The 24,307-nt window shown below is 40.5% G+C and overlaps 1 protein-coding gene across 5 annotated transcripts in view; it reads right to left on the reverse strand.

Moving 5' to 3' along the window:
• Positions 1–24,307, reverse strand: part of akap9 (A kinase (PRKA) anchor protein 9) — a 66,977-nt gene that overhangs the window by 29,237 nt on the left and 13,433 nt on the right. For 4 of the 5 annotated variants that reach the window (XM_086280608.1, XM_086280606.1, XM_086280607.1 and 1 more), the window contains exons 3-21: positions 22,704–22,748; positions 22,043–22,105; positions 20,221–20,370; positions 19,107–19,262; positions 18,750–18,905; positions 15,756–18,629; positions 14,503–14,565; positions 12,987–13,134; positions 12,742–12,812; positions 12,509–12,629; positions 12,215–12,312; positions 11,723–11,828; positions 10,933–11,155; positions 9,446–9,497; positions 8,270–8,605; positions 7,758–8,039; positions 4,874–5,001; positions 4,488–4,675; positions 2,258–2,490 (exon numbers count right to left, since the gene is read on the reverse strand). In XM_086280608.1, coding sequence (XP_086136734.1) covers positions 2,258–2,490; positions 4,488–4,675; positions 4,874–5,001; positions 7,758–8,039; positions 8,270–8,605; positions 9,446–9,497; positions 10,933–11,155; positions 11,723–11,828; positions 12,215–12,312; positions 12,509–12,629; positions 12,742–12,812; positions 12,987–13,134; positions 14,503–14,565; positions 15,756–18,629; positions 18,750–18,905; positions 19,107–19,262; positions 20,221–20,370; positions 22,043–22,105; positions 22,704–22,748 — 5,493 coding nt within the window. The remainder of the gene's footprint in view (positions 1–2,257; positions 2,491–4,487; positions 4,676–4,873; positions 5,002–7,757; positions 8,040–8,269; positions 8,606–9,445; positions 9,498–10,932; positions 11,156–11,722; positions 11,829–12,214; positions 12,313–12,508; positions 12,630–12,741; positions 12,813–12,986; positions 13,135–14,502; positions 14,566–15,755; positions 18,630–18,749; positions 18,906–19,106; positions 19,263–20,220; positions 20,371–22,042; positions 22,106–22,703; positions 22,749–24,307) is intronic. The other variant, XM_086280609.1, reaches the window with a different exon arrangement.

Below are 24,307 nucleotides of genomic sequence, written 5' to 3' on the forward strand. Positions count from 1 at the left end.
CCTGTCAGGCGAGGTTTAATTACTACCAGCGAGAGATACTCTCACACTGCTAAACTTCCTTTACCCATCTCTACGCTTCTGCCACAGGGGGGAAAAAAAGAAAAAAAGATTCAAATCCAAACCATCCAAAAGCATTTTCAACAGACGAGGGCACTTTTTCCACTTCCTACATTCATTACAGAGAGCAGGATACTGCTGGGGGAAAAAAAGTGGGAGGGAAGCAGGTGTGGCTTCAATCCTTAGAGCCAGAGGGCTAGGTAGACTTGCAAATAGATCTCACACACACACACTCCCTATACACAGAAATAACCACAGACAAAACACACTCCCTTCAGAAAGCTGTCAAACCAGATTCCTTTTCCTGTGCACAGCAGAAAAAAAAAAAAAGAAGCAATTAAGGCTTTTTGACACGCTGCCTCTTGGTCAAACCTAAAGTAAAGTCTCCATTTGTAGAGTCAACTTTTGAATTTGCTGCACACGAGCAATTTCCACATCTCGCCCACGTATAATGGGAGTGGGCAATAACCACGCAAACACCTTCCCCAGGCAAATAATTTACAGCAGTTGTTCAACAGACAGTTAACATTCCTGATCGGGCTTGTTACATCAATCCAAGACATGATCACTTAGCACCAGCCAGAGACAAGACAAATGAACACAGGATCAATAGCAGCAGGAAAATCACTGAGACGCCATTAGGGGCTTTGTTGATTACAAGTTTATGGGAGCGATTAATTGCATGTACTTGGAGAAGTACACACAAATTAAAAAGCAGCTTGTAGAAACTTCAGTATTTCTTTACCGGAGAACAAATAAGGATCATTTTCACCTTGTAGCAGTTTCTTAACTACCTTTATAAAATTATTTGGTCTATATGATGCCAGAGAATGGTTAAAAGTAACTATTTAAAATTACTAGAGCACATGTTTCTCTGTTAGAAGAGTTCTGGTATTGCTGCTTAAAATTATTTGGTAACCCAAATTATTACTCTTAACAAAATTTGGAGAATATACCCTTTGAAAAAACAAACAAACACGCCAAAACCCCTAACAACCAGTGATTCCATAAATAACAGTGTGGTGTAAATGGATGCTAAAACAACAGCCTGAAATTTCTTTAAAGCTATTTTTAGATTGCCACGATAAAGCTCACTCGAGCATGAATAACACATGAATTTCAGCCGCTGGGGTGATACACTGTGCATTCAGTTACTGTAACACGCTCACTGGCCTAGTTAGACTGGCCTCGTCTCTGCGCGTTGTCACAGGATATGCTCTACGTGGATGGCCTAAGGGGAGGGGGATGGAGTTGTTCTGGTGGAACTGGACTACGATAGGCTGGGAGGCCGGACAAAAGCTCTGTGTAAATACTCCTCGTATCTACAGGCAACCGCTGGGAATGAGGCTGCTCTTTTGTGTGCACGAGTTTCTAGACAGGACAACTTTGTTGCCAGTCACATTCTGCCACCTCATCCCTATTATGTCTCCATGAACAGGAGTAGAACGAGAGAAGGGGAGCGGGGTGACGGAGTTGAGTGTGTGCATTTAAATACTTTGACAAAGCCTACATGTGTCACTGGAGCTTTCTGTTTATTGGTAACTTTTAGGGACATAAACACAGGGTGATTCATGAGGGATTGTTCTGAAACCTGAACCCACAGAGAACCAGTTTCACTGGACAGAGGACAATAAGCTAGGGCAAGGTGTCAAAATGAGTCAGAGCAAGAAAAATGTCAAATATTAAAGCTTGTGGTCTCTTGCTAAACTTTAATTTATTATCACTTAATGAAGGCTTAATTAGGAGAATGATACCTCTGGTTCCCTGGAAATGGTTTTTATGAGTTGGTTTGCTAATTAATGAAATGTACTGAGTTAATCGGTTAGTTAAAGAGGTACTTTTGGGGGATTTTTGATCTTTGGAGCAAGCCACATGAGCCGTTTCCCCTTGTTTCTAGCCTGTATGGTAAGCTAACTTCCTGCCAGCTCTTCCCTCATATTTAGGGAGCAGTACTCGTCTTCTTTTGCAAGTCTCAGGATGCAGAGAGTACCAGTAAATATTAAAAAGATCAAGCATTGTTTGGGCTTTTTTATTATTATTATGCATGCTTAAATAATTATTTTTATTATAATTGGGTTAAAAATAACTAAATCTGCCCATTAAGATAAGACTCACAGGTGAGCTACCCAATAAAAAAGTTAATAAATGAATGGAAGGGGACAACTCAAATCATTAACAACCAACAATGCTTGGGGTATACCTGGTTAGTGGTATCAGTGATGGCCATCAACATTTTCTCCAGAGCTGTCTGCAGTCGGCTGCTGATTCCCATTAAATATTCCTCGTTCTCGAGCTGAGGCCCTGGCCCGAGCACCAGACTGTCCATCATCTGCTGGGACACTTCCAGACCCTCAGGAGTCTTCATCTCTCTGGACCACATGCTCACATTGTCTGCACCAGTCTCACCACCCTGTAAACGTCCTGAAGTATAACCTGGAATTTAACCAGAGCAACAGAAGGCAGAAATGCATCATGTTTGTTTCAACGTGTGCATATTTTAAGTTAAATCTAATAGTCTGTATCTAAAAGTTCAGTTAGGGCCTGAGTGGTGCCTAATTTGAGATTAACCAAAGTACTGCGGGGAAGCAACATGGACTCACAGATGCTAAGTAAGGACGCAGCAGTTTAAAGCTTCATGTTTGGTAAGCATTAAAAATGCTAGTCATATGCCAAAGAGTGCTAAATATATAACCAAAATAAGGGTGAGCGTGCACACATCATCCAGTTCAAACCAGGTCCAGCACACTCGCATAACTGCCCGTAACACAGCTGACAGATTATGTAACTCACATTATGTTATTAAGCTCATAATCACACAGTATCATGACAGCAGAAGAAGAAGGCAGCGCGACATAAAGATGCAGCACAACAGGACAAAGCAGCTTCTGAAGGACACGAGCCGGTTTTATTATGACGCTGGTTTCTCTAATTGTAACCACAAAAAAATGTGTGGAACCCAACTGGCTCTGTTCTTAAATGAAAGACTTCTTATGCAACCTGGGAACAAAACTTGGAAGAGTTCACACTGTGGGGGGTAATGCAAAACAAACTAACAGAAAAGTTAATGAATTGATGTGGCACAAAAACACTTAACGCGCTGTAGTTGCTGTGCAACACGGGCACACTTATGTGTGGTGTTTTGTGACTTTTACAGGCATTTGTTGCTCAATTGTGTTTTAAATATGTTTTCATTAAAAAGGGGAAATGAGATAAAGTGCTGTCACGGTTGCATATATAAACGTCACACAGGTCGGTGATTCACCAGCTCCAACTGTTTTGCATGAAAGTATGTGATAAGACCAACCCCGATCTACCGTGCATACACGACTGGCTGGACTTTATGACCGATATCAGTCATGGGACAACAAGCTTTTGAGAAAACTTGTGCAATAAAAAAAAAAAAAAGACTTAAGTGTTACGTTGAATGCCTCCCAGATAAGCACAACCATACTTTTTAAAAATACTATTTGGCTTTTTATTCCACTTTGACCTGCAATCAGCAAAAGTCTGTTATAATAGGAATTTGTACAAAAGTGCCAAGAATGTGTTGTAATCCTCAGTGTCCTCTTTAGGGGTAATATTTCCCCCCAAAAAATAAAGTAAGAAGAATAAGGATTATACTCGCTTGTGGTCTCCACAGACGGGTATTATTATAATGTTATTATTATAATATTTCTCAGTCTGTTTGGAGAGTGCAGGCATATGGGCGGACATGTTTAGTGTCTGTGCAGTGACAACCTGAAATGCATGCATGATAAAGTCTAACATTGGACTTACGCCAGGTTAGCCAAACAATCGTCTAACCTCTGATGTCCTATTGATGACCTGCAGGTCACTGATTACTATGAGCAGCTATGTTTTTTAGGAAGTATCAAAATAACAAATGAATCCAGGATCTAAAGTTAACAAGAGACTGTGTTGTGCTTAGCCTCCATGGAGACATAACCCTCACCTTTAATCATCCATTTAGGTCAATCTAATACTTTTCTAACACCTCAATTATACGACCATCAGCACTGTTATCTGCATCTGATCGCATTAAATGTTCGCTTGCCAACTTTTTCCACAGAAGGCAACATCTCCTTGTTCAGGCACATGGTACTGCATTTCCTATTAATCACAGAAGCAATTAAATTGCAGCTACAGATGCTAAAATAACTGGATGTAGTGTTATTGCTTTATTTTGTGTTTTGAGCGAGACTAATCAAATTTGAAATTCAAGTCTAGAGTTTTAAAGAAATCTCAAGAAATTAATCAGTGTCGTTTTTGATGATGACTTTCGTACTACAAGGTCAGCTACTATCAGCAGTATTTTTAGTCCAAACACATAATCATATTTTGAAGTTTTGCAGTCTGCTCTTTCACTTGTTTGTTTTTGGCTAATAACTGGATTCAGTATTGAATTACTGCTGAATCTTGATGTTGCTCACCTGTGTTATAAAGTCGGAGTGGCTCTGTATTGGCTGACTGTGTGGTGGAGTGGGGAAGTTGTGCTGCACCGGAAGCATCACGCAGACTCTGCATGTGGAGGCCCATCGTTTCCTCTGCTGCTGCTGTGGTCTTCAAGACTTCAACCAGCACCTGACTGAGCTTCATGTTGGCTTTACGCAACAAGTTTCTAAAAATCATCAGAAGATGAAGAGTTAGTACTAAACTCATAAAAAAAAAAAAAACTGAAGAGGAGTTCACATGTGAACAACTGGATAGATAAATATGTGTGCGGCACTCAGTCAACAGGCTATCATAAAAACAAACTGAGCATCTGTCCACACAACAGTGATGTGTTGATACTGAGAAAGCATGAATGCAGAGGTACCTCTCAGCCTCTTTATCAGAAGAATCTTCGTCGTCCTGTGAAGACCGTTTGCGTTCATCAGCCTTCGCTGTTCCCGACCCGCCTGGATCATCATCGTCCTCTGCTTCTCCATCACCGCCATCTTCCTTCTTTAAGGGTTGGACGGGCAGCAGAGAAAACACAGACAGCAGCCCCGTCATTGCAAAGTTTCGGCCGCGTAAACACTCCTGAAAACTCTCGACAGCAGCGGAGAGCGTGCTGAGCGTGCGCGACCATTAGTAAAAGTGAATTCAAATCAGGCCCAGCAAGGCGCACATAGACACACTGGCCTTTTTACAAGCGCACACAAAGACACACTTTAACTCCCTTGGAGCTGAGAGAAACACTACTATCTTTGTGCTGCTATGGCAACAGGTGCACCTGAGGCACAAAGACTGGCAGAGGCGATAGCTCCACCTCCTGGAAGAGCCGCAGTAATGCGAAGTTTATCCCATCGTTTCCCCCAAACAAACAGTTTATGGGATCAGTTTACTAGTTTGGCTCAAATCATAAGTGACAAACCAAAATAAATAAATAGTTGGAGACATCATCTTTCTGCAAAACTGCTAACTAATGTGGATCCAGACATTCTACTGGACTGATTACATGCCAGGTGTTAATGTAGTTTGCAATACGAGCAGAAGTTATTTAAACTATTTCAGCACATGTTTTGCATGCTACTGTTTCCTAATATTCTTTAGTAAGAACACAGCACTGCACACTGTGACACCTGAAAACAGGAAAATGCATTTAAGGCACTGACACTGAAACCAAGGTCAGACTGTGAGTGTCTGTGGTTTGTTGTAGAATATGCAAACTACCCTAGTCATCTATTTCTGAGTATTACAAAAACAAATTTAAATGGATTTTTTAAATTCTTTTCCTAAATCGAACCACAATTAACAAAGCTGGTTTAAAAAGTAATTGTACAATGTCTCGGTCACTCCAGGGAAAACGCTGCGTGGAGACAACAGCACAACCAGAGCTATTGCTACCTTGTGTTATGAATTTGAAAATCTGTTGCCATCTATAGAAATTCACATTAGCTAATAGCATCCAGTCCAGTCAGAACCTTCTAGATATGAAACAGAGACTCAGATGGTTTAATTTCAAACCCCCTCCTTCCCCCAGAAAAACAGGCAGTTGGCAAGGCTGCTTTTAAATAGGACTACAACCAGAACATAACCAGGGTAACCAGCTGAGTGTGGCCGACTTGTCTACTTTTCTAAATTACCCAGAAATTATTTGCAAACGTTCACACTGTCTGAGAGTGATTGCAGTCAGCCTGAGCCAGACCGACCGTTTGGAGGCAAAACGGCTCAACTTTTCATTGTAATTGCCATGCAATCAGAAGTGGTCAACCAAAGGCCACGAGTATTGCACACTCAACGTCTGAGTAGTCAGCTTGTAATTAGTCTCTAAAAGCAAAAAACACTAGATAGTAACTGATCTTTTCTAGTTGTGTGGAGGTTGATATTTTTCCAATTTCAGTCAGACTCTGGCTGAACCAGGGATCTCTTTTGCACAGAATTCATTGATATAATAAACAACTGATAAATATGCATTAATCTAGAAGATATATCTATCTATCTATCTATCTATCTATCTATCTATCTATCTATCTATCTATCTATCTATCTATCTATATCTATATCTATATCTATAGATAGATAGATAGATAGATAGATAGATAGATAGATAGATAGATAGATAGATATATATTCTCTGCTATAATATGAATATTTATATATTAGAGCCATTGCCTATATTTTGTGAACTTTGTGATATATTGTATTATTTAATTTAGTTTATTTAGTTACTGTTCTAATTGTCTTGGAGCAACTGTAACCACATAATTTCTTTAGTGATTTAGTGAGTAAAGTATTCTGATTCTGAAAATTGTACTTTTGAGATTAAACGGAAAGCTTCAGCATCACAGTTTGTAAATAGACCGACTGTATGTTTTTAGGCTGAAAAGATTTGCCTCTATCAAAAAAAAAAAAAGAAAGAAAGAAAAGTTTTTGCTATTTATTTCTGTGGATCATTAAGATGTGGATCATTTCCACATCTTAATTTAACTTTGAAAATGTCTCTGCAAAGACCCAAAGTAAATACCATAACACATATGAATAATTTAAGGTCCAGATGCATTTTTCTCATCATTACAGTTATTTTAAACCACTTACTGTTGTGCATGAACGTTTTTTTTAAGTATTTTTAAGTAGTTTTTTTTTTTACTATACTATATTAGAGAGTGGGCTGGAGTAACTCGTACCACAAGGAAAACTGAAAATGACAGCCTCTGCTATCACACAGTTAAAGCTTAATCATGCAGTAAATGGCTGGTGAAGGCAGGAGGAGTGCTTTGAAAAATAACATTATATTCAATCAGCACATGGAAATCAGGGCACGCAGGGTAGATAGTTGATGAAACTTTACAAATTTCATAAATTACAGCATCATTTGACTAAAATACTTAAAACCTATTTTTTTAAATGAAGTAGGTGTGTGTATGCAAAATGTGAAACTATATTGTAATACAGAACCAAACTGCTTCCTCCACATTATTGATTAAAGTTCTGCATATAAAAAAAATCCCAGATTCAGGAACAAAATTCAAGCTCATAGTTCTCAGGTAAGAGTAGCCAAAAAGCAATACTACTCTTACTACTTAAAAAAAAAAAAACGATACATAACGTAGATTCAACCCAAGAGATGCAACACCTGAACTGTGACATGGTACATCTTAAAATTAATGACAGCAGCAAATAAGTCGGTCAGAGGGAATAAATGTATGTGTGATGTTGGTTGAAAGTGGAGAGCAGATGCACACATTGCATATGACGGCTGAGTAGATGACACTGACCTGCTCAGGTCCTGATTTTGCAGATTTCTGCAGCTCCTCCTTTAACTTCCTAATCTCAGTGTCCCTCTCTACGAGCTCCCTCTCCAGTCTCTCCCTCTCAACTTCTTCCAGCCTGCTGCCTGCAGTGAGGGAATCTCTGGGAGTCGGCTCCTCTTTCTCCCCGTCCAACAGCGCCTCCTCGTCCGACTGGGTCTGCATGGAGGAGCTTGTCTCACGGGCACGCTTGTTGATTCGAGCCAGCTCAGTCTGCTGTGCAAACTCCACAGACATCTGAACTATAGCCTAAAAAACAAAAACAAAAAACCCATGGGTACAAAGACATTTTCTTCATGATTTTGTTTAATGTGAGACACAATGGAGATCTAAAAGTTTCATTTTTGGGGTCCACAAACTACACTATAAACGTCCACGACCTGAGGATCAAGCCTCTGAAAACAAGATCACACCAGTTGATCTCAGGGGCTTTCTCGACCTGATATTTGCACAAAAACTCATAATACATGTCCACATACTCTGGCGACTTCCTCCTCCACTCTCTCCCGGTGTTGCTTCTCTTCCACAGGGACCTGCGCGGCTACCCCGAGGCTCTCGGTGGAGCTTCCAGCACCGCTGATCCCGTTGAGATCCTGCTCTCTCTCTGCTCTGTCTCCCGGTCTCCCCTCCTGTTCCCTTTCTTCTCTCAGTTGCCTCAGCTCATTGCTGTGCTGTTCTTTGAGAGCGGCGACTTCTTGGAGGTACTTGTGATAGAGCGCTTTCCTCAGTGCCTGCAGTTGTGCTGTCAGGCCTGCAGACCTGACAGATCGGGACAGCTCCACATCTTCCTCTGACAAATCCTCCCCACTCAGCTCCTGAAAAGAGTGAAAGAAGTCAGAAAGTGTACAACAGCAGCAGTGTGTTAAAACGAAGCAAGCTGTGAAGATTTAAGTAATGAAAGTTCCTTAAGACAGTTCCTGAAAAAACCAACTCCTCTAGGTAAGCTCCCCCCATCCTTCATCCACTGCTAAATACAGCATTTTGTTCTCCCTGCCTCCCAGACATGATAAAGAGATAAAGCGATGTCTTGCGTTACAATACAGAAACACTTTCCACTAACACACTACCACTCTGTCTTGTGATGAGACATTCCTTGTCTATTTCACAGTCATTCGCCTTCCTTGCCGTCTTGCTGCAAGCTAGACGCTTCAAATCAAAAACATACAACGTCGGAAAGTGCCTGATTTTTTCCTCAGTTTATCCCCACTTCTGTCAATCTTCCTCTCTTATCTCTGTGTGAGGATGTGAGAGCCTGAAAACATGAGCCATGCAGTTTTGAGGTCAGAGGGAGTAAGAATGACAAACTGAGGAAAGAGAGAAGTTGAAATGGCTTAAATGGACCGCAGTTCATTCACGCAAGACAGAATCCTCCTTTCATGCAGCCACCGAAACTAGAATACGCCCGCTTGGTTAAAACGGCGTTATGCAACATCCAGCCCCTTTTAATCGTTAGATATAGGACTAACTCTCGATGCTGGTTGTGGAACTGAGGCGGGGGATTTAGGGCACGTTTTACCCTGAAGGCTTCAACTGTTCCCTCCTATCCACCCTTACTGTCATAGCATCTTAATGCAAGTTCATATTTCAGCTTGTATTACGATATGCTGCGTGTGACGTGGAAGACTTAGGAAGAGGGTGAAGTGGGGAAACCAAACCTTTAGTTCCTCTCTGTGCTCCTCCATCCTCTCAGAGCCGGACTCTGGAACACTGGAGAAGCAGAAAGACAAAATGCAAAGTCAGCATCGACTGTGACGTAAAACAAGTTTAAAAGTTTAAGACAGCTGAGTGGGTAAAGATGAGCACCTCTGAGACAAAAAAAGGGGGGTATTCATTGCACTGTTCAGATAAAAAAAATAGTAACAAAGGAGAACCGTCAACTCAAGTTTTATTACATTATCATTGAGCCTGCATGCTTTATCTATCATTTCACACAAACGTTGTATCTTTGTCCAAAAATGTATGTAAATGATCTTTTCAATAATGAATAATGAGGCTAACAGATAAAATAAACAAAATTAAATATGCTGCAACTCATCATTTTTGCTTTTTAAAAAAAGGTTTACAAGAAGTTCATTAAGTCAAACGCTGCTGATGTAAATTTACTATTTATTTTAAAATAATGTTTAGAAACAAAAAAAATAAAATTACTGAGTGTAACCCTGCCCCTATGGAGTAACGGAGTAATTTAAGTAAAGATATATACGTAAGAATAATTTACTTGGATATAAAATTGTGACTGAATTCCACATCTCTGGAAATCTTTTATTAGACTTAAGTCAGGAGAGGAAAACAAGCTTATATTTACAATCTCAAACAGTGGAGGGCAGCAGCGTCTTAGTTATAAAAGAAAAAGAAAGAGACTGATTTCATGCATTAAAAATATATAAATATGTATTTAGTTTATCATATCTCTAACTCAAAGTATGTAGGAAGCATGAGCTAGCACATAAAGGCTAACTTTACTGCCCCGGAAACCAAAAGCTGGATGCGTGAAAACGGATTGATGGAAGACACAGGATATATAGAGTTCAGAGATTATGTTTGAGATGCAACTGCTTACAATTTGGCCACAAGGTTATTTAATTAAAGAAAATGGCACTTAGCGTGTGGATTTCTTTTTTTATTGCCTCCCTTCTCTCTGAAAACCACTTGTAAAGGCTGACAAGGTACTTTCACATGTTTGTGGGCAGCCTAGTGAATATTTCATTAGTTAAGGCTTTGTTGTCAACTGAAGTGGGTCAGGTAGCTTCCACGTGCTGCACAGGATGTGCACACCAGCTTGTGTTTGAAGTTATCTTTAGTACAGTCACTCATGTCACTTTGTCTGTTCAGACTTGACATACACAAACTCGGCCAACTGAGCATTAAAATGAGTCCGTGTGTTTCAACGTAAACACGAGATGTTATCAGCGCAGCTGCAGTGCTGTTTAAAAACTAAAAAGTCTCACATGAAACAACAATGGAGTGTAAAGTCATCTATAAAAATTAACTTCGGGGTTTTAAATGTTTTACAGGTTTTTTTTCCCCCCAGTGAAAAATATCTTATGCCTTGTTTTTATCTGTGCAAGTTTTCTTCACAAACTAATTTGTCTTAAAATGCGTATAAACATTTAAATAGGGTCTCACTTAACTGGCGCATCACCTGTATTGGGTGGTGACCTCCTGCAGTCGCTGCTGCAGCATGAAGAGCTCCGTTGCGTATCGCTCCTCCGTCTCTGTGGCCTGCTGCTGGTAGTGAGCTCTGAGACGCTCCATCTCTTGCCTGTGACTCTCCTCCAGCTTCAGCTGCTTCTCCTTGGCCTCGGCCTTCAGCCTCTGCAACTCCATGGTCAGGGAAGTAGATGCACCGGGCAGCTCCTCCAGATCTAATCGATACAGAGGTGAAATGTGAAACTAGAAAGCATCAGAGATTTAAATTGATTAGAAGATACTTTTATGTTTGTTCTGGGAATGCAGCCTGCTGCAGTGCCAAAAGCCTACATGCATATATCTAGCAAGAAATGAATGAGCAGAGAAATAACTTGGTCACAATAACATTTACAGGTAAAAGATAAACTAAATATTTCTGGACAGAAGAGTCAAAACGTTGTTTTGCTGTTTACTGCATTGCATTTGCATTCTTTTATACACATTTGCGAAACAGTCTGAATACAAAGCAGTTTATGCAAAAATTAAAATGCACCATGTAACCAAGACACCAGCTCAAAGTATGAGGGACCTTCTGGGCACAAAAATCATCACACACTTCAACAGCACAACTCTGCAACACTTTAAAGCCTGCAGCTGCAGACAGCTTACAAGAGAACGAATAATAGTGATCCTAAACCTGGGATCTTTAAGATGTATTATTATTATTATTATTACACACTTACATGAGCTTTGACATATAATAGCGTTTAATTTTTTATCAGAAAAATGAACTCCAGATTTACCTTTGCTTGCTGAGGGGCTTAAAGAGGCGACCTGTTCTCGGAGATCAGAGATCTCCTTCTCACTGTTGCTCTTCAGCTCACTGAACGCTGTCTGCAGTTCATTCATCTGGAAAACAACAGATTTAGTGGGGCTCTTCCATGCATACTTTAATTTTTACTGGTCCTCAAAACAAACACTTCAGAGCTATAAAATATTATTTCCCATATAGAATAATTTCCATAGCAAAACCTTTTACTTTTCAGTTTTATACTAACATAAAATGATACAGCACAATTCATGCACTGATGCATGCAGTCCAACCTGCTAATTAAGAAATTTCACAGCCAATGAAACTACATAAACAATTCTCATTATTTCTGCTGTGAACATATTCAAATATTTGATAATGAAATATTTGATTGTGATAAAACAAAAGCTCAAAGCTTGGCTGGAATTAGCTTGTAGTGTAGAACTGAAGCACAGCTTGTGGCTGCGGGTGAGTAAGTTTCTACCTTGTTCCCATCGTCTCTCAGCAGAGCCTGGAGCTGTGAGAGTCGACGATGTTCCTGCTCAATCCTCTCTCTGACCTGCTGAAGCTCTCTGTAAAGCTCTAAAAATAAAAAGAAAGAAAAATAAAAAGAAGGGTTACATTTTGTTTTTGTATCCGAGTGTGCACCTGCAGCGGGTGAGGTAAAAGCATTTAGTAGCCACACAGTAATTAACGGTGACCCCGTGGTGCCGCATTCAGGAGACTCATGTGTTTTATTACATGCAATATTTGTTTAATGTACTCGTTAAAAGCGTACCTCTGGCCTCCAGGATCATGGAGGTGGAGTCACTAGTTACTGGTTGTTCCTCTGAAGTGAGCGGCTTGCTCTCTACATCGACGCTCACCAAAAACTTTTCACCAAAGATTTTTTGAAAAGACTAAAAAGAAACAAAGATGAGGCTGAATGAGATAATAATGAAGCACCACACTTTCTTTTTTAAAAAAAGGGCAAGGATTCACCAAATTCAAATATTATTCCTTAGTAATTACCAGAATAATCGCAGTGCATTCTTCAGACACGGCTTGCATCACATCCTGGTATTTGAAGCTTTTTTGTTCATCTAAGAAAAACAAGCACAAAAATTATGTAGGTAATATAAAATCATAAAGGTTTTGATGTGTAACTATAAGCAGGCAGTATTAAAAACAAAATCGTGGAGGACACATGAGCCCATCAGATTGCTGCTCTGCTTTGCCACAAACACAGATGCACACAAAGCTCTCTATCTGCTCACCCTGCGCACCGCGATCTTTCAAGCCCTGCAGCTGCAGCTCCAGAGAGCGTGTGCGGGCATCGGTCTCCTCCTGCAGCAGCTCAAACTGGGCAGCGTGGATCTGAGACAGGCTAATGCGCTGGGCCTCCATTTGCAACCTGCACTCACCCTTAAAGCAGGAAGAAGAGATCATCTCATCAACATCAAATAACCCATAATGGGATGTGTCTTTTCATACAGATATTCAGTATATATATGCTATTAAATATATATACACACACAAGTACAGAATTATGATATTTATATACAAAGGAAAAAAAGAGAATTAAATATAATCACATATCAGTTATAATTGACCACAAATTAAATTATGCAGAATACTACATTAATGTAATAACCAGAAGACATAAATTATTAAATAACATAACGCCAGCAATCATATTTGTTTGGCGGAGCCGTGATACGAGCCATCTGTGTTTAGGATGTGAGGTCTGCTATTATCACTTCTTTAACGAGGAACAAAAGGCCCACGGTGAGGCTTCTCTCTCTAATTATGCATCGTGCATTAGCACAAACTCATTATGGTTACACACTTGTGAACCTGCGATTCTGTTACCTTTGATGTCAAACGTTTTAAAGTGCACTCTACATTCTGAACAGGGTGTACTTTAATGACGCCATCTCCCCGTTCGCACTACACCTGACGGATGCAGAGCAGACTCTTTTCAAACCTGTAGCTATGCAGATGCTGCTGCTTAAAAACATGCAGATGAGAGATGGTCAGTGCCTAACAAGCAGATGGCAGCTGTGCTATTATGTGACGCTGCTACAAAATGACATATTTTTACTCCAAATACTGAAAAAGGAAAAGCTCAAATATATAAAACAATTCCCATATTTGTTTTTAAGAGACTTGCTAAAGTGGGAATGGAGTGGTTTTATTAAGAAGTAGTCTACAGTCTAGTTCCTAATGTTAAACTGAGGTTTTTACATGTTTACAGAGATTTTAGGAGCATATTTTTTTGCACAGAAACCTGCACACTTTGTTAGCTTCTCTCTTCAGCAACCGCCTCGGGTACTGTCAAGGATTATCCCCAGCTGCTCCTTGACATCAAGGACCATTTTACTTTGAGAAACAGACTTTCCCTCCCTTACTGTATTCCTTACAGCATGCTTTTCCTCTGATGACAATTTTTATTTTCAATTTTTCGTGAGGCCGTCTGATACGACTGCTGATGCAGAGTTTATTTTTCATTTTGCCTGGTGAAAATTTTCTGCCTACACAACAAGCACATCCACTTGATAATTTGAGGCACGTCGAGTGTGGAAATGATCAAATCTCGTTGCCTGTACCTACTCGTGAACAGGAGGAATTTATTCATCAGACGGGTGTAGGATAAAAGCACAGGTTGCACTGTACTGCAGCTGTATGAGCGGGTTGTTTTTTAAAAAATATTTTGACCTTTACATCGCGCTGTTTGATGCATCAAAGCAACTGAAAACCAAAAGGCAAGATGTGAGCTTAAGTGACATTTACATGTTCGGTCGGCTCTCCCTCGACAGCGTGCTCCGAGCCTCCGGTCGGCCCATGTCCGCTCACCTAAAGAAGCAAGCAAAGTAAATGTATTGTAGTTTTTAAAGCTGATATTTTCCCACAAGCGCTCACAAATAAGACAGCGATGAACAGAAATGTAAGATGCACTGCTATGGATCACTTCCTGAGTGGGAGCATGGAGTACATCTAGTAACTCTTTCCTAAAAGTATCCACTACACTTTACAAAGGATGCAGGGATTTTATAATCTCCTGTTTAACCCAGTATTAACTCTGCACAGAACATCAGTAAAGTCCTTTAAATAGAAATGTGGCTCTTACACTGCAAATCAACTACATATCTACTAAAGTAAAACTTTAAAGTGCTGCGTTACATTTTTAACCCTTGCTTTTTTTGTATTTTGGGGGTTTTGCATGTTTGGCTTTTCCAACCCAGGAGGTGAGAGAAACTAATGACGAGGCACAGATGTGAAAATGGCAGACAGACACCGTACACGATCTTTTTGTACTCTTTGTGCATTTGTGACACAGACACAGAAGTGACTGGGTTAAAATGGCTTCTCACCTCAAACCCTTCACTCCCTGCAAGATGGAAAGAAACTAGAATGTACACATTTCTGCACAACTGCAATGATTCAAAGCTATCAGAAGACTCGCTGACTGCTTTTCTTCCCCATTTCCAGCCATTTTAAAAAGCAGCATTATTACGCGGAGTTTGAGGAGGAGCTGATTATAAATATTGAATAGCGCCTCTTTAAAAAGTAGAAATGAGCAGAATATCAATGGACACTTCAATGCAACATGCATGCTGCATTGAGCGTGCATATTTCCCACAATTACCTCGCTGAATGGTTAAACTTGAAACTGTATCTTTCAGCACAGCAGCCTGACTATGTTGCTCAGTGCTACCTTTCAGAGCAAGCCTGAAGGCAATCTGCAATCATAACTGTGTCTCACTACAGAGAAAAATATGTCAGCGCTGAAACGCCTCAGTCACATTCTCTTCAATATTTCAGCAAGATCTGGCTACGAATACACAATCAGCACATTTTTTTTTTACAAAGCTAATAATAATAATAATAATAATAACAACAGTGTTAACACCAAGTACCCCAGCATTAATTGTGATGCAGTTTTAACTCTTTTCACAAGCTCTTTCATCATTTAGACATATACTGTAAAAAAGGCAAAGGAAAACGGTAGCAGCGTGCTGCAGCAGATACATGTGAGTGCCTACCTCTCTGCTGATGTAGCCTCTGCCTCCGTCTCCCTGGTATCCGTCAGTGGAGTCCTCCTTACCGGCCCCCTCTCCTGAACGAGACGCAACCTGTCTCTCCATCTGAGGCTGCATCTCATCCTCTGCAGCACTTTTAGCTCTCTCTTCTTCAGTCGCTGCCTCCTCTTTCTCCTCCCCTTGTCTTTCTTCTCTGCTTTCTGAAAGAGCTGAGCCCACTTTGCGCTCCTGCTTCGACCTCTGCCGCCTCTTGCGCCTGCTTGACCCTGAGCCTGAGGATTTCTGCGGGGAGGCTCGTCCTTCAACAGGTCCCTCCCCCGAGGACTGCACCGCTGCCGGGGACGGAGTCTGTGAGAGCCTGTTGAGCTCCAGAGTCAGCCGAATGGCGTCTCTCTCGTGTTCAGCTGCCTGTAAGAGGGACTGAAGAGCCTTGATCTCTTCCTGCAGAGACTGAATCTGAATGTGATGATCCACCGAAGAACAAACTGGCTCAAGAGCTGCCTCATCTTCCTGGAGCTTAGCTTTTCTCTGGGCATCCTGCCCTCTTATCTGCTCTGTCGTAATCTCCTGCTCCTTTTCCAGTTCCTTCTCTAGGATTTCATTTCGGGCAATGACCGCCGAGTTTTCTCGTCTCACTTTCATCAGCTCTTCTTCCAGTTGTCCCACTTTGCTCTCTGTAAACATTAATTGCTCTGTAACTTCAGAAAGCCTTCCAGTCAGGCTTTCCTTCTCATTCAAAGTAACATTAAGCTTCTCCATTAGTTCAGTAGAGTGTTTTTCAATCACAGCTTTATCAGTTGTGTCCTCCATGTTGCTGCTCTCCTCCAGCTCTCGAATCTGTGACTGAAGGCTGGCAATTTTTGCCTCAAATTCAAGCGTCTCCTTCCGTGTCCTCTCTTCCAGCTGCGTCTTTGCCTCAATGAGACACTTGTACTCTTCCTTCAGCTCCTGATAATTGACCTCGAAATTCTTTTCAGCAAAAGAGAAAGTAGTTCTCTGCTTTTCTACTTCTTCCCTAAGCTCCGCTACTTGTTGCTGGATTTGATTGTTCTCTGCCGTGAGTGTCTCAATTTTCGTGATTTTTGAGCTAATCTCTTCTTTCAAAGTGTTATTTGATTGGATCAGCGTCTCCTTTTCCTGTTCATGCTCTTTAAGCTTGTTCTCCCAGTGCTGCTCTCGCTCTTTTGCTTGGTTTTCAAGTACGTCCGTCTTTTTTAGTATTGTATGCATTTCAGTCTCCATTCTTGCTCGTTCTTCTCCACCCTTTCTGAGTTCCTCAAGCTCGACCTGGAGCTCTTGGAGCTGCTGGACGAGCTTGTCTGTTTTAGAGCTGTGCAAAGCCATCTTCAGGTCTTCTTTGAGTCCAAGAATCTGGTGCAAAAGTTCATCCCGTTCTGTGGCAAATTCTGCTTTCTCCCTTTGTAACAAACACACTTCTTCTTCATAACCAGCACGCAGCTCATCCAGCGCTTTCTCGTGTTTGATAGCAGCTTCATTGAGAAGGTTTTCTGTGTTTAAGAAGTTCTCTCTTTGCAAGTCTTCCCTCAGATTGGTGAGCTCTTCTTCATGACTAAACAGAAGCTGGGTCCTCAGTCGTTCCAGCTCTGCTTCCTGTGACTCTGCCATGCGGTCCAGCACAGCATCCTTTTCCCTCTCCATCATCTCCAGCTTAATCTTGTAATTGGTTATTTCAGATTCATGTTTAGTTTCAGCTTCTTGTGCGGCTTCCTGAGCAGCAGACAGCTCACTCCTCAGATTGTCAATGGTCTCTTGGAGCTGCTGCAGCTCAACTTTTTGGCTTTCCTGAGAGAGAAGACTGTGGGATACCTGCTCCACTTTGTCGTTAGCTAAATGCAGCTCTTGAAGAAGACCATCCACCCTGGCCTGCAGGCTGACCTTCTCTCTGGCTACTTCGCTAAGCTCATGTCTGGCTTTTTCGTGCATAGATTGAAACTGCTCTAAAGTTTCTTGGAGCTCCCTAATCTTAGTGTTAAGTGCACCCACCTCAGCAGCACTGCCAGTGGGAGTTTGGGACAGTTGTTGAGCTTTTAGAAGCTCGAGCTCTGCGTGATGTTGCTCAGTCATTTGCTGCACTCTCGCTGCATGCTGCAAATTAAGCTCCTGCTTCATCTGGACAATTTGCTGGCCGTACATCTCGTCCAGCTCCGCCCTGAGAAGCTCCAGCTTCCTCTCGGTCTCTCCCTGCATTTTTTGAACGGTGTCACTCTCAGACATGCTGCCCCGGTGACAACGCTTCTGCAGATCTTCGACTGTGCCCATGAGCTGCATGATTTCATTAGATGACATTCGCTCTTTCTGTCTGGAGGTCACAAGTTCACTCTTACAAATTTCCAACTCCTTTTGCTCCGTCTCCAGTTGTAATTTACAACTCTCTACTTCATTTTTATAACTCTCCAAGTCAGACCTTGTGCTTTCCAACTCATCCAGACATTTTTCCAGCTCAGATTCCTTTACAGCCATTCGCTGTTGGAGCTTGCGCAGATGTTTCTCTGAGGTCTCCAGCTCATCTTCGAGCTGCGTAACAGAACAGTCACGTTCTAAAATGACTGTCTCCTTCTCTGCTATAATGAGATCTTTCTCATCTGACTGCGGTATAATATTCTCATCTGTAGTCCTTCCCACATGAGCAAGTTCATCTCTGAGCAGAGTCAGTGACCGCTCATGTTCTGTGATTATTGCAGTTTGCTCTGAAATTAACTGATTTTTCTCCCTCAGTGTTTGTGCAAAAGACCCCTCTGCTGCTCTCAACTCTGTCAGTGACTGCTCCTGACTCGAAATAAGGTTTTCTTGTTGAGCAATCAGCAAGTCCTTTTCATTTATCCTTTGGACAAATGATTCTTCAGCTCTTCTCCCTGACTACGAAGACAATTACATCTTAGAAATGCTTGGGCTACATTTAAAAAACACACTGTGCAACCAATTTAATTAAACACAAAAATATTAACATGTAGCGTAACAGACAAGGCAACTTCTTACCGACTCCATCTCACTGATCTCTTCCTGGAGTTTTCTGACCTCAACATTCATCTCGTCCAGCTGCTGTTGGTGCTGAACAAGCTGCTGCCGGGCCTGTAGAAGATCAGCCGCGGTGCTGCTGTGGCTCGTATTCCTCAGTGATTCACCTGCCTGCAGCTGTGATGACCAGTCAGATAAGTCGGTACAAAAAATAAAGGGGAAAAACACAGGTCCAGTTTTTAAAGGTTATAAGACCACCTTATCACAAATATGTATTGCTTATTAGACTTTAAATTACAAACAAAAGTATCATATTAAAAGCATAAGAAGTACAGAACAGATAAACAGTTCGGTTGATAAATATGAAAGTATTTTTACCTGCTGGAACTGAATTTGTAGTTTTTGGCTTTGCTCGGTCAGCTCCAAAAACTCTTTCATGATCTCGTCTTTCTCTTTACGGGCCTGCTGCAGGTTGGATGTGAGCTGGGTGATGATGCCATCTCGCTGCTTCAGTGCTGCTTCAAACTCCTGCAGCTATAAATTTAAAATGGAATTAAGTGAAATCGTCAATTTACACAGCTTAACCAGTTAATACTCATATATATATGACTGAAAAAAAGAGATGAATGAGCTGGTGTTTGAAGCAATAAAAGGAAACGTGCACATACAGGTTGAACTATAGCACTGCCAAGGAGGTAAAGGTCAGGAATAAAAATATTCCCCATCTTGATAACTTTAAACTCATTGTGAAACTGTTTAAATGTCAGGTGTGATTATAACGTTCTGACTCTATCAATTAAAAATAAATGGAAAAATTTCAAAAGGGCTTAAATTAAGAAAAGAAAAGAAATTCCTCCCCAATTTCATCACTTTGTGCACCTTATGAAATTTCCATTATTACAAAAGTTTCCCTTCTGATCACTTGGGATTTGAGTATGGACCTCAAAATTGGCTTCTGAGTTTAATTGGTGGAGCCACTGTACTTTGTTATGGCCTAAAGCCTTGGAAGACTAAACGATCACTCAGGGATACAGATGGATGCTGATGAAATCGAGTAGTAGCACACACTATGTGCACATATGTCTGCCATCCTGGGATAATCAATAAATTACAGGAGACAATGTCAAGACTTTCAAACAAGTGAATCTAATCTTCTTACATAATAACAAACAAGCCTAAGAATCATTTTGATTAGTTTTTAGTTTAACTTACTAAAAAGCATCATCTCCTTTCTACGCATTCTCTCAATACACCAGCTAATGGACAGTGGAAGAGAAAGAGAACACCTAAACCCTGTGTAATGAGGGAAAGAGGAAGACGACAGTGGAGATTCATGGATGTAGTGAAGGAGGGCATGCAGAGGGTTGGTGTGACAGAAAAGGATGCTGGGGATCAGGTGAGATGGAGGCAGACCATCCACTGTGGCGACCCCTAAAGGAAGCAGGGAGGAGAAGAAGCAGCAGAAGAACAGCGTTGTGCTAAAAATCCTTACCTGCTGCATGCCTTCTGCACCAAACGCAGACCTGATTTCGTCAAGCTCTCGACTCAGCTCCTCCACTGCCCGCGTCTTGGCCTCTAGCGCATCCTCCAAATCCTGCCTCGTACCACCTTTTGTCACCTGTTGCAGGGACTCCACCTCCTCCTGAGCAGGAAAATACCATGAAGAACCAATATGGCATTCACAGGAATAGACGATAAGGTTTTAGAACAAGCTTAGCAGTTAGTCGCCACCAAATAGCAACAGCTTTCAAGTTAGATGAGATAAGCAACATGAAAGCAAATGCACAAAATATAATGCATATTTATTACCTATTGAGGTTTCAAAGCATTGTTATTCAAAACGACACAGCCTTGAAACTTACTGTAAATGATACGTTTTACTGAATCGTAGAAAGGCTCAGAATTCGAATTAGATTAGGAGTTAATGAGGCCTTTAATGAGGCGGGTATGAATATTTATAAGTTTCTGCTGAGACCCATGTTTTTACGATTCTGCCTGTAAGGTTCATTTTTCCATCAGCTCCCTTACTGACCAATTACTGATCTACTTTCTGTGTTAAAAGAATGAGAACTGAGCGCCGGTTTAGCTCACAGGTTGAGCAGGTGAGCATCTTACTCTGTGCTAAACTTAGCAGCTTGGGTTCAACTTTGACCTGCAACCTTCTGCTGTGTGCCCCCTCCCACTCCATCTCTCCACTTCACTGTAGTAATTAAAAAAGGCTTCAATGTAACCATTATCGATTATTATTATTTTCATCGATGAACAGCAGAAAAAGGCTTGCATGTAACCAGATCATCTGTCTCCATCTCACCCCATCCCTACTATCCCCCTCTATCACACGGACCCTCAACACGTTCTTCACTACATCCATGAATCTGTGGTCTTCCTCTTTCCCACTCCCAAATGCAATCTTCTGGTATGGAGAAGGTTCATCCCACAATAACTGTGATAGCTAAATGCTTTGATCTAAATCTGATTTTTTTCCTCCCCTCCTTCAATTTCTTTGTCTGCCATATTTCAAAAGGCTGGATAACAAACCTCAGTCGTCAAACTCTTCAGATTTATTAACAATCACAAGAGGGACAGATCACGTCACTGTAATTAAACTTTTTTTTTTGCTGAAAGAAAAAGTTTTCCAATCTTTTCTTTCATCAGTGAATACACAAAAGATACTCTTATTAAGTTTAGTTGAAGGTTTTCTATTCGGGAAGAAGATTAGATTTTTCTTTAATGATTCTGTTTTATGTAAAAGGGTTGTAGCAAAGAAGAAAAAAAGACTTCTGTCAACATTTAATCCCATAGTTTGTCTTTGATTTGGTCTTTCGTTTATCCTCAGTATTCTCCTGTAAGTCTTTTTGCACTTGAAACCACATTTCTGGTTTTGCTGTTTCACTGTCTCAGCTGTATTGATCAGCAGCTCTCCGGTTTCTGTCTCAGTTCGAACATCACCTAGGTGACTTAAAAGAAAACGGCTCTTTGTGTAACACCTTCTGTGCTCTAATCTTCCACCGTATCTCAACTTCAAAGAATTCACGCCTAAGCTATGTCACAAACCTCTGTTCAGTCGGAAACATGTGAATCTTTTGGGCTTTCAAATTTGTCATTTATAACAGTAATGATTTCTTTTTCTTTTCCACATCTCCCTTTTCAAATACTTCACATACATACAGGTACGGCACATAACAAGTGTGGTTAGTGGGTTATAGGAAATATTACAGGAGATTAAAATATTTAGCAAACAGAGTCAGGTCCAGCAGCAAGTGTTAGCAAGGCCAAAGCAGAGCTGAAAGAACTGCTCGATCAGATTACTGTACCCAGATAAAATCCTTTGAAGACATCATTTGGTGCTCTGTGATCTCATCAAGGCATCCATTTACCTGTTAATTCACAAGGCTATCCGTCAAACATTAAGATCGGGGAAATGCAACAGAGGAGCTCATAATTTTAGAGTTTAATCTCTCCAAAATAGCCTAAAGCATTTATTTAAAAGCATTAACTAAAGTCACATTTGAATTATACCCTAATTTGCTTTTTTTCTCCATCTAGTCAAACATAAAATCATCTTACAGACTCAGTCAACAGAGGCTGTTAATGATTTAAAATGTAGTGTTATTAAGCAACAAAAAACAAAACAAAAAAAATACAGATTTCAGTTATTGTCCAAGAAAGTGTGCAGCAGCTGGCAAGGACACAGTATGAGAGGAGAAGCGATTTATCCACAAAGAATATTTCCTGAACTATTAAGTGGCTAAGAGGAACAAAGAGAACATCGCACTCTGTCTTATGATTTACAGTTTCCATTTTCACTGGAAACCCAAATAATATCCAAGAGACTCCAAGAAAATGATCAAATAAAATGACAAAATGTGGAACTGTAGCTAAGGGAGTTAATTAAAACACAAGTGATCCTACATACATGCTACAGGTGTGACATTTCTGTGAAAAAGTGAGGATTTATATTACAAGAAGTCTCACCTCTGAGGAATAATCCTCTGCAGTGGTGGAAACTTCACTCTCTGGCTGCAACACAAAAAATGAATAAAACCAACACATTAGCCACATAAAACAAACGATTTCAATCACAACCATTCACTTCACTTTTTTTAAATCATTTTAATTCTTGCAAATGTTGTCCTGACATGAAAAACAGTTACATTAGTTACTGCAATTCCTGAAACTTTATTACTTTGTTTAGAATTCCAAAATGTTCAGCATTAGAATGAGTGTCTGCCATATCTCCTATTTCTGTATGCACTCTGCATTCAAGCATGGGGCTGGGGTACTTGTGTTAGAGCTCTTTTCTCACTCCTGCAGTTTAATGAGCACTAGGGGTGGGGGAAAAAATCGATACTGTGTAGTATCGTGATATTCTGTTTGCTAATAATGTATCGATACAGGGACAGCAGAAATCGATATTTTGTTACAAAAAAAGTTTTTGTGGACTGGAACTCTGACTTCAGAGCATGTTGATCCTTTTTCTGAGCAAGAATCCTGACATTCCTTCACTGTCCAAATGTGTTTAACTTGTTTTTTGGCAGCAATAAACATGACAGTTTACTTCTTTTAATTTAAGACATGTTTTATTTTAATTAAGTTTAAAACTTTTTTATTTAATGTAAAATTATATTTTGTTTTAATTTACTTTCAAATTCTTCAGTTGCTGAATGGGCTGCATAGTTATCATAAATTGCATAGTTCAGAATAGCTATAATTGTACCAGATGGTTGCATTCAGTTAAGTTGGACTAGTATGTAATACAAACCGTTCAGTTTGTCAACAATAAAACTGACTGAAATGAGAGAAAGACTGAGTGTGAGACTTTGATCTTAGATAAAATGAATATTGATAAAGTTTACCTTTATGTACAGAATCTGAATATCGCAAAATATTTTTAAAAATTGCAATAATATCGTATCGCGCGTTAAGTATCGTGATAATATCGTATCGTGGGATATATGGTGATTCCCACCTCTAATGAGCACCATTATTAAAATCTCTTCGTGGGTTCATTCCTGGGTCATAAATTCAAACTGTACTAGGGCAGAGCAGAAGAAGAACTTGAACAACACCTCAGCTGTGTTTAGGGTAACGTGCACTCTTCATTTTGTGAGGAACAGAGTGGTCTACAACTTTTCAGAGACATGAAAATTACTTTCATTTTTATTTTATGAAAAGATTAGAACGTGACAGTAAAGAGGAAGTTAAAGCCAACACAGGAACAGCAGCTCCTACCATCGACTCTCTGCAGGCATCTGTGGGAACGACATGCTAACACAAGCCTCCTCAGCCAGAGTGAGATTAAAGCTGAGAGTATGTCAGACCCAACTGAGTAACCGGAGCTTGATTTTCAAAGCAGTAATGAGCAGTCAGGCTTGTTTCAATCTAACCTCGTTTCTACCCATACATGCTTCTACAGCGGAATCACTGCGGCTCTAACATTTTTCTGTATAATACTTTTAAACACTAAAAGGAAAAAACGAAGAAAAAAAAAATCAGGAAAGGGATCTGTGCCATAGCTTAAAGTTTTTATTGTTAACAAGTAATTTTGTTACTGTGCATCTAAGGCCATGCTGTGAATT

This window comes from Aulonocara sp. 'chitande type north' Nkhata Bay, linkage group LG22 (genome assembly GCF_057382095.1).
Source record: "Aulonocara sp. 'chitande type north' Nkhata Bay isolate Kocher_YH1m ecotype deep benthic linkage group LG22, A_spYH_male_GT1.1, whole genome shotgun sequence".
Lineage (NCBI taxonomy): Eukaryota > Metazoa > Chordata > Actinopteri > Cichliformes > Cichlidae > Aulonocara > Aulonocara sp. 'chitande type north' Nkhata Bay.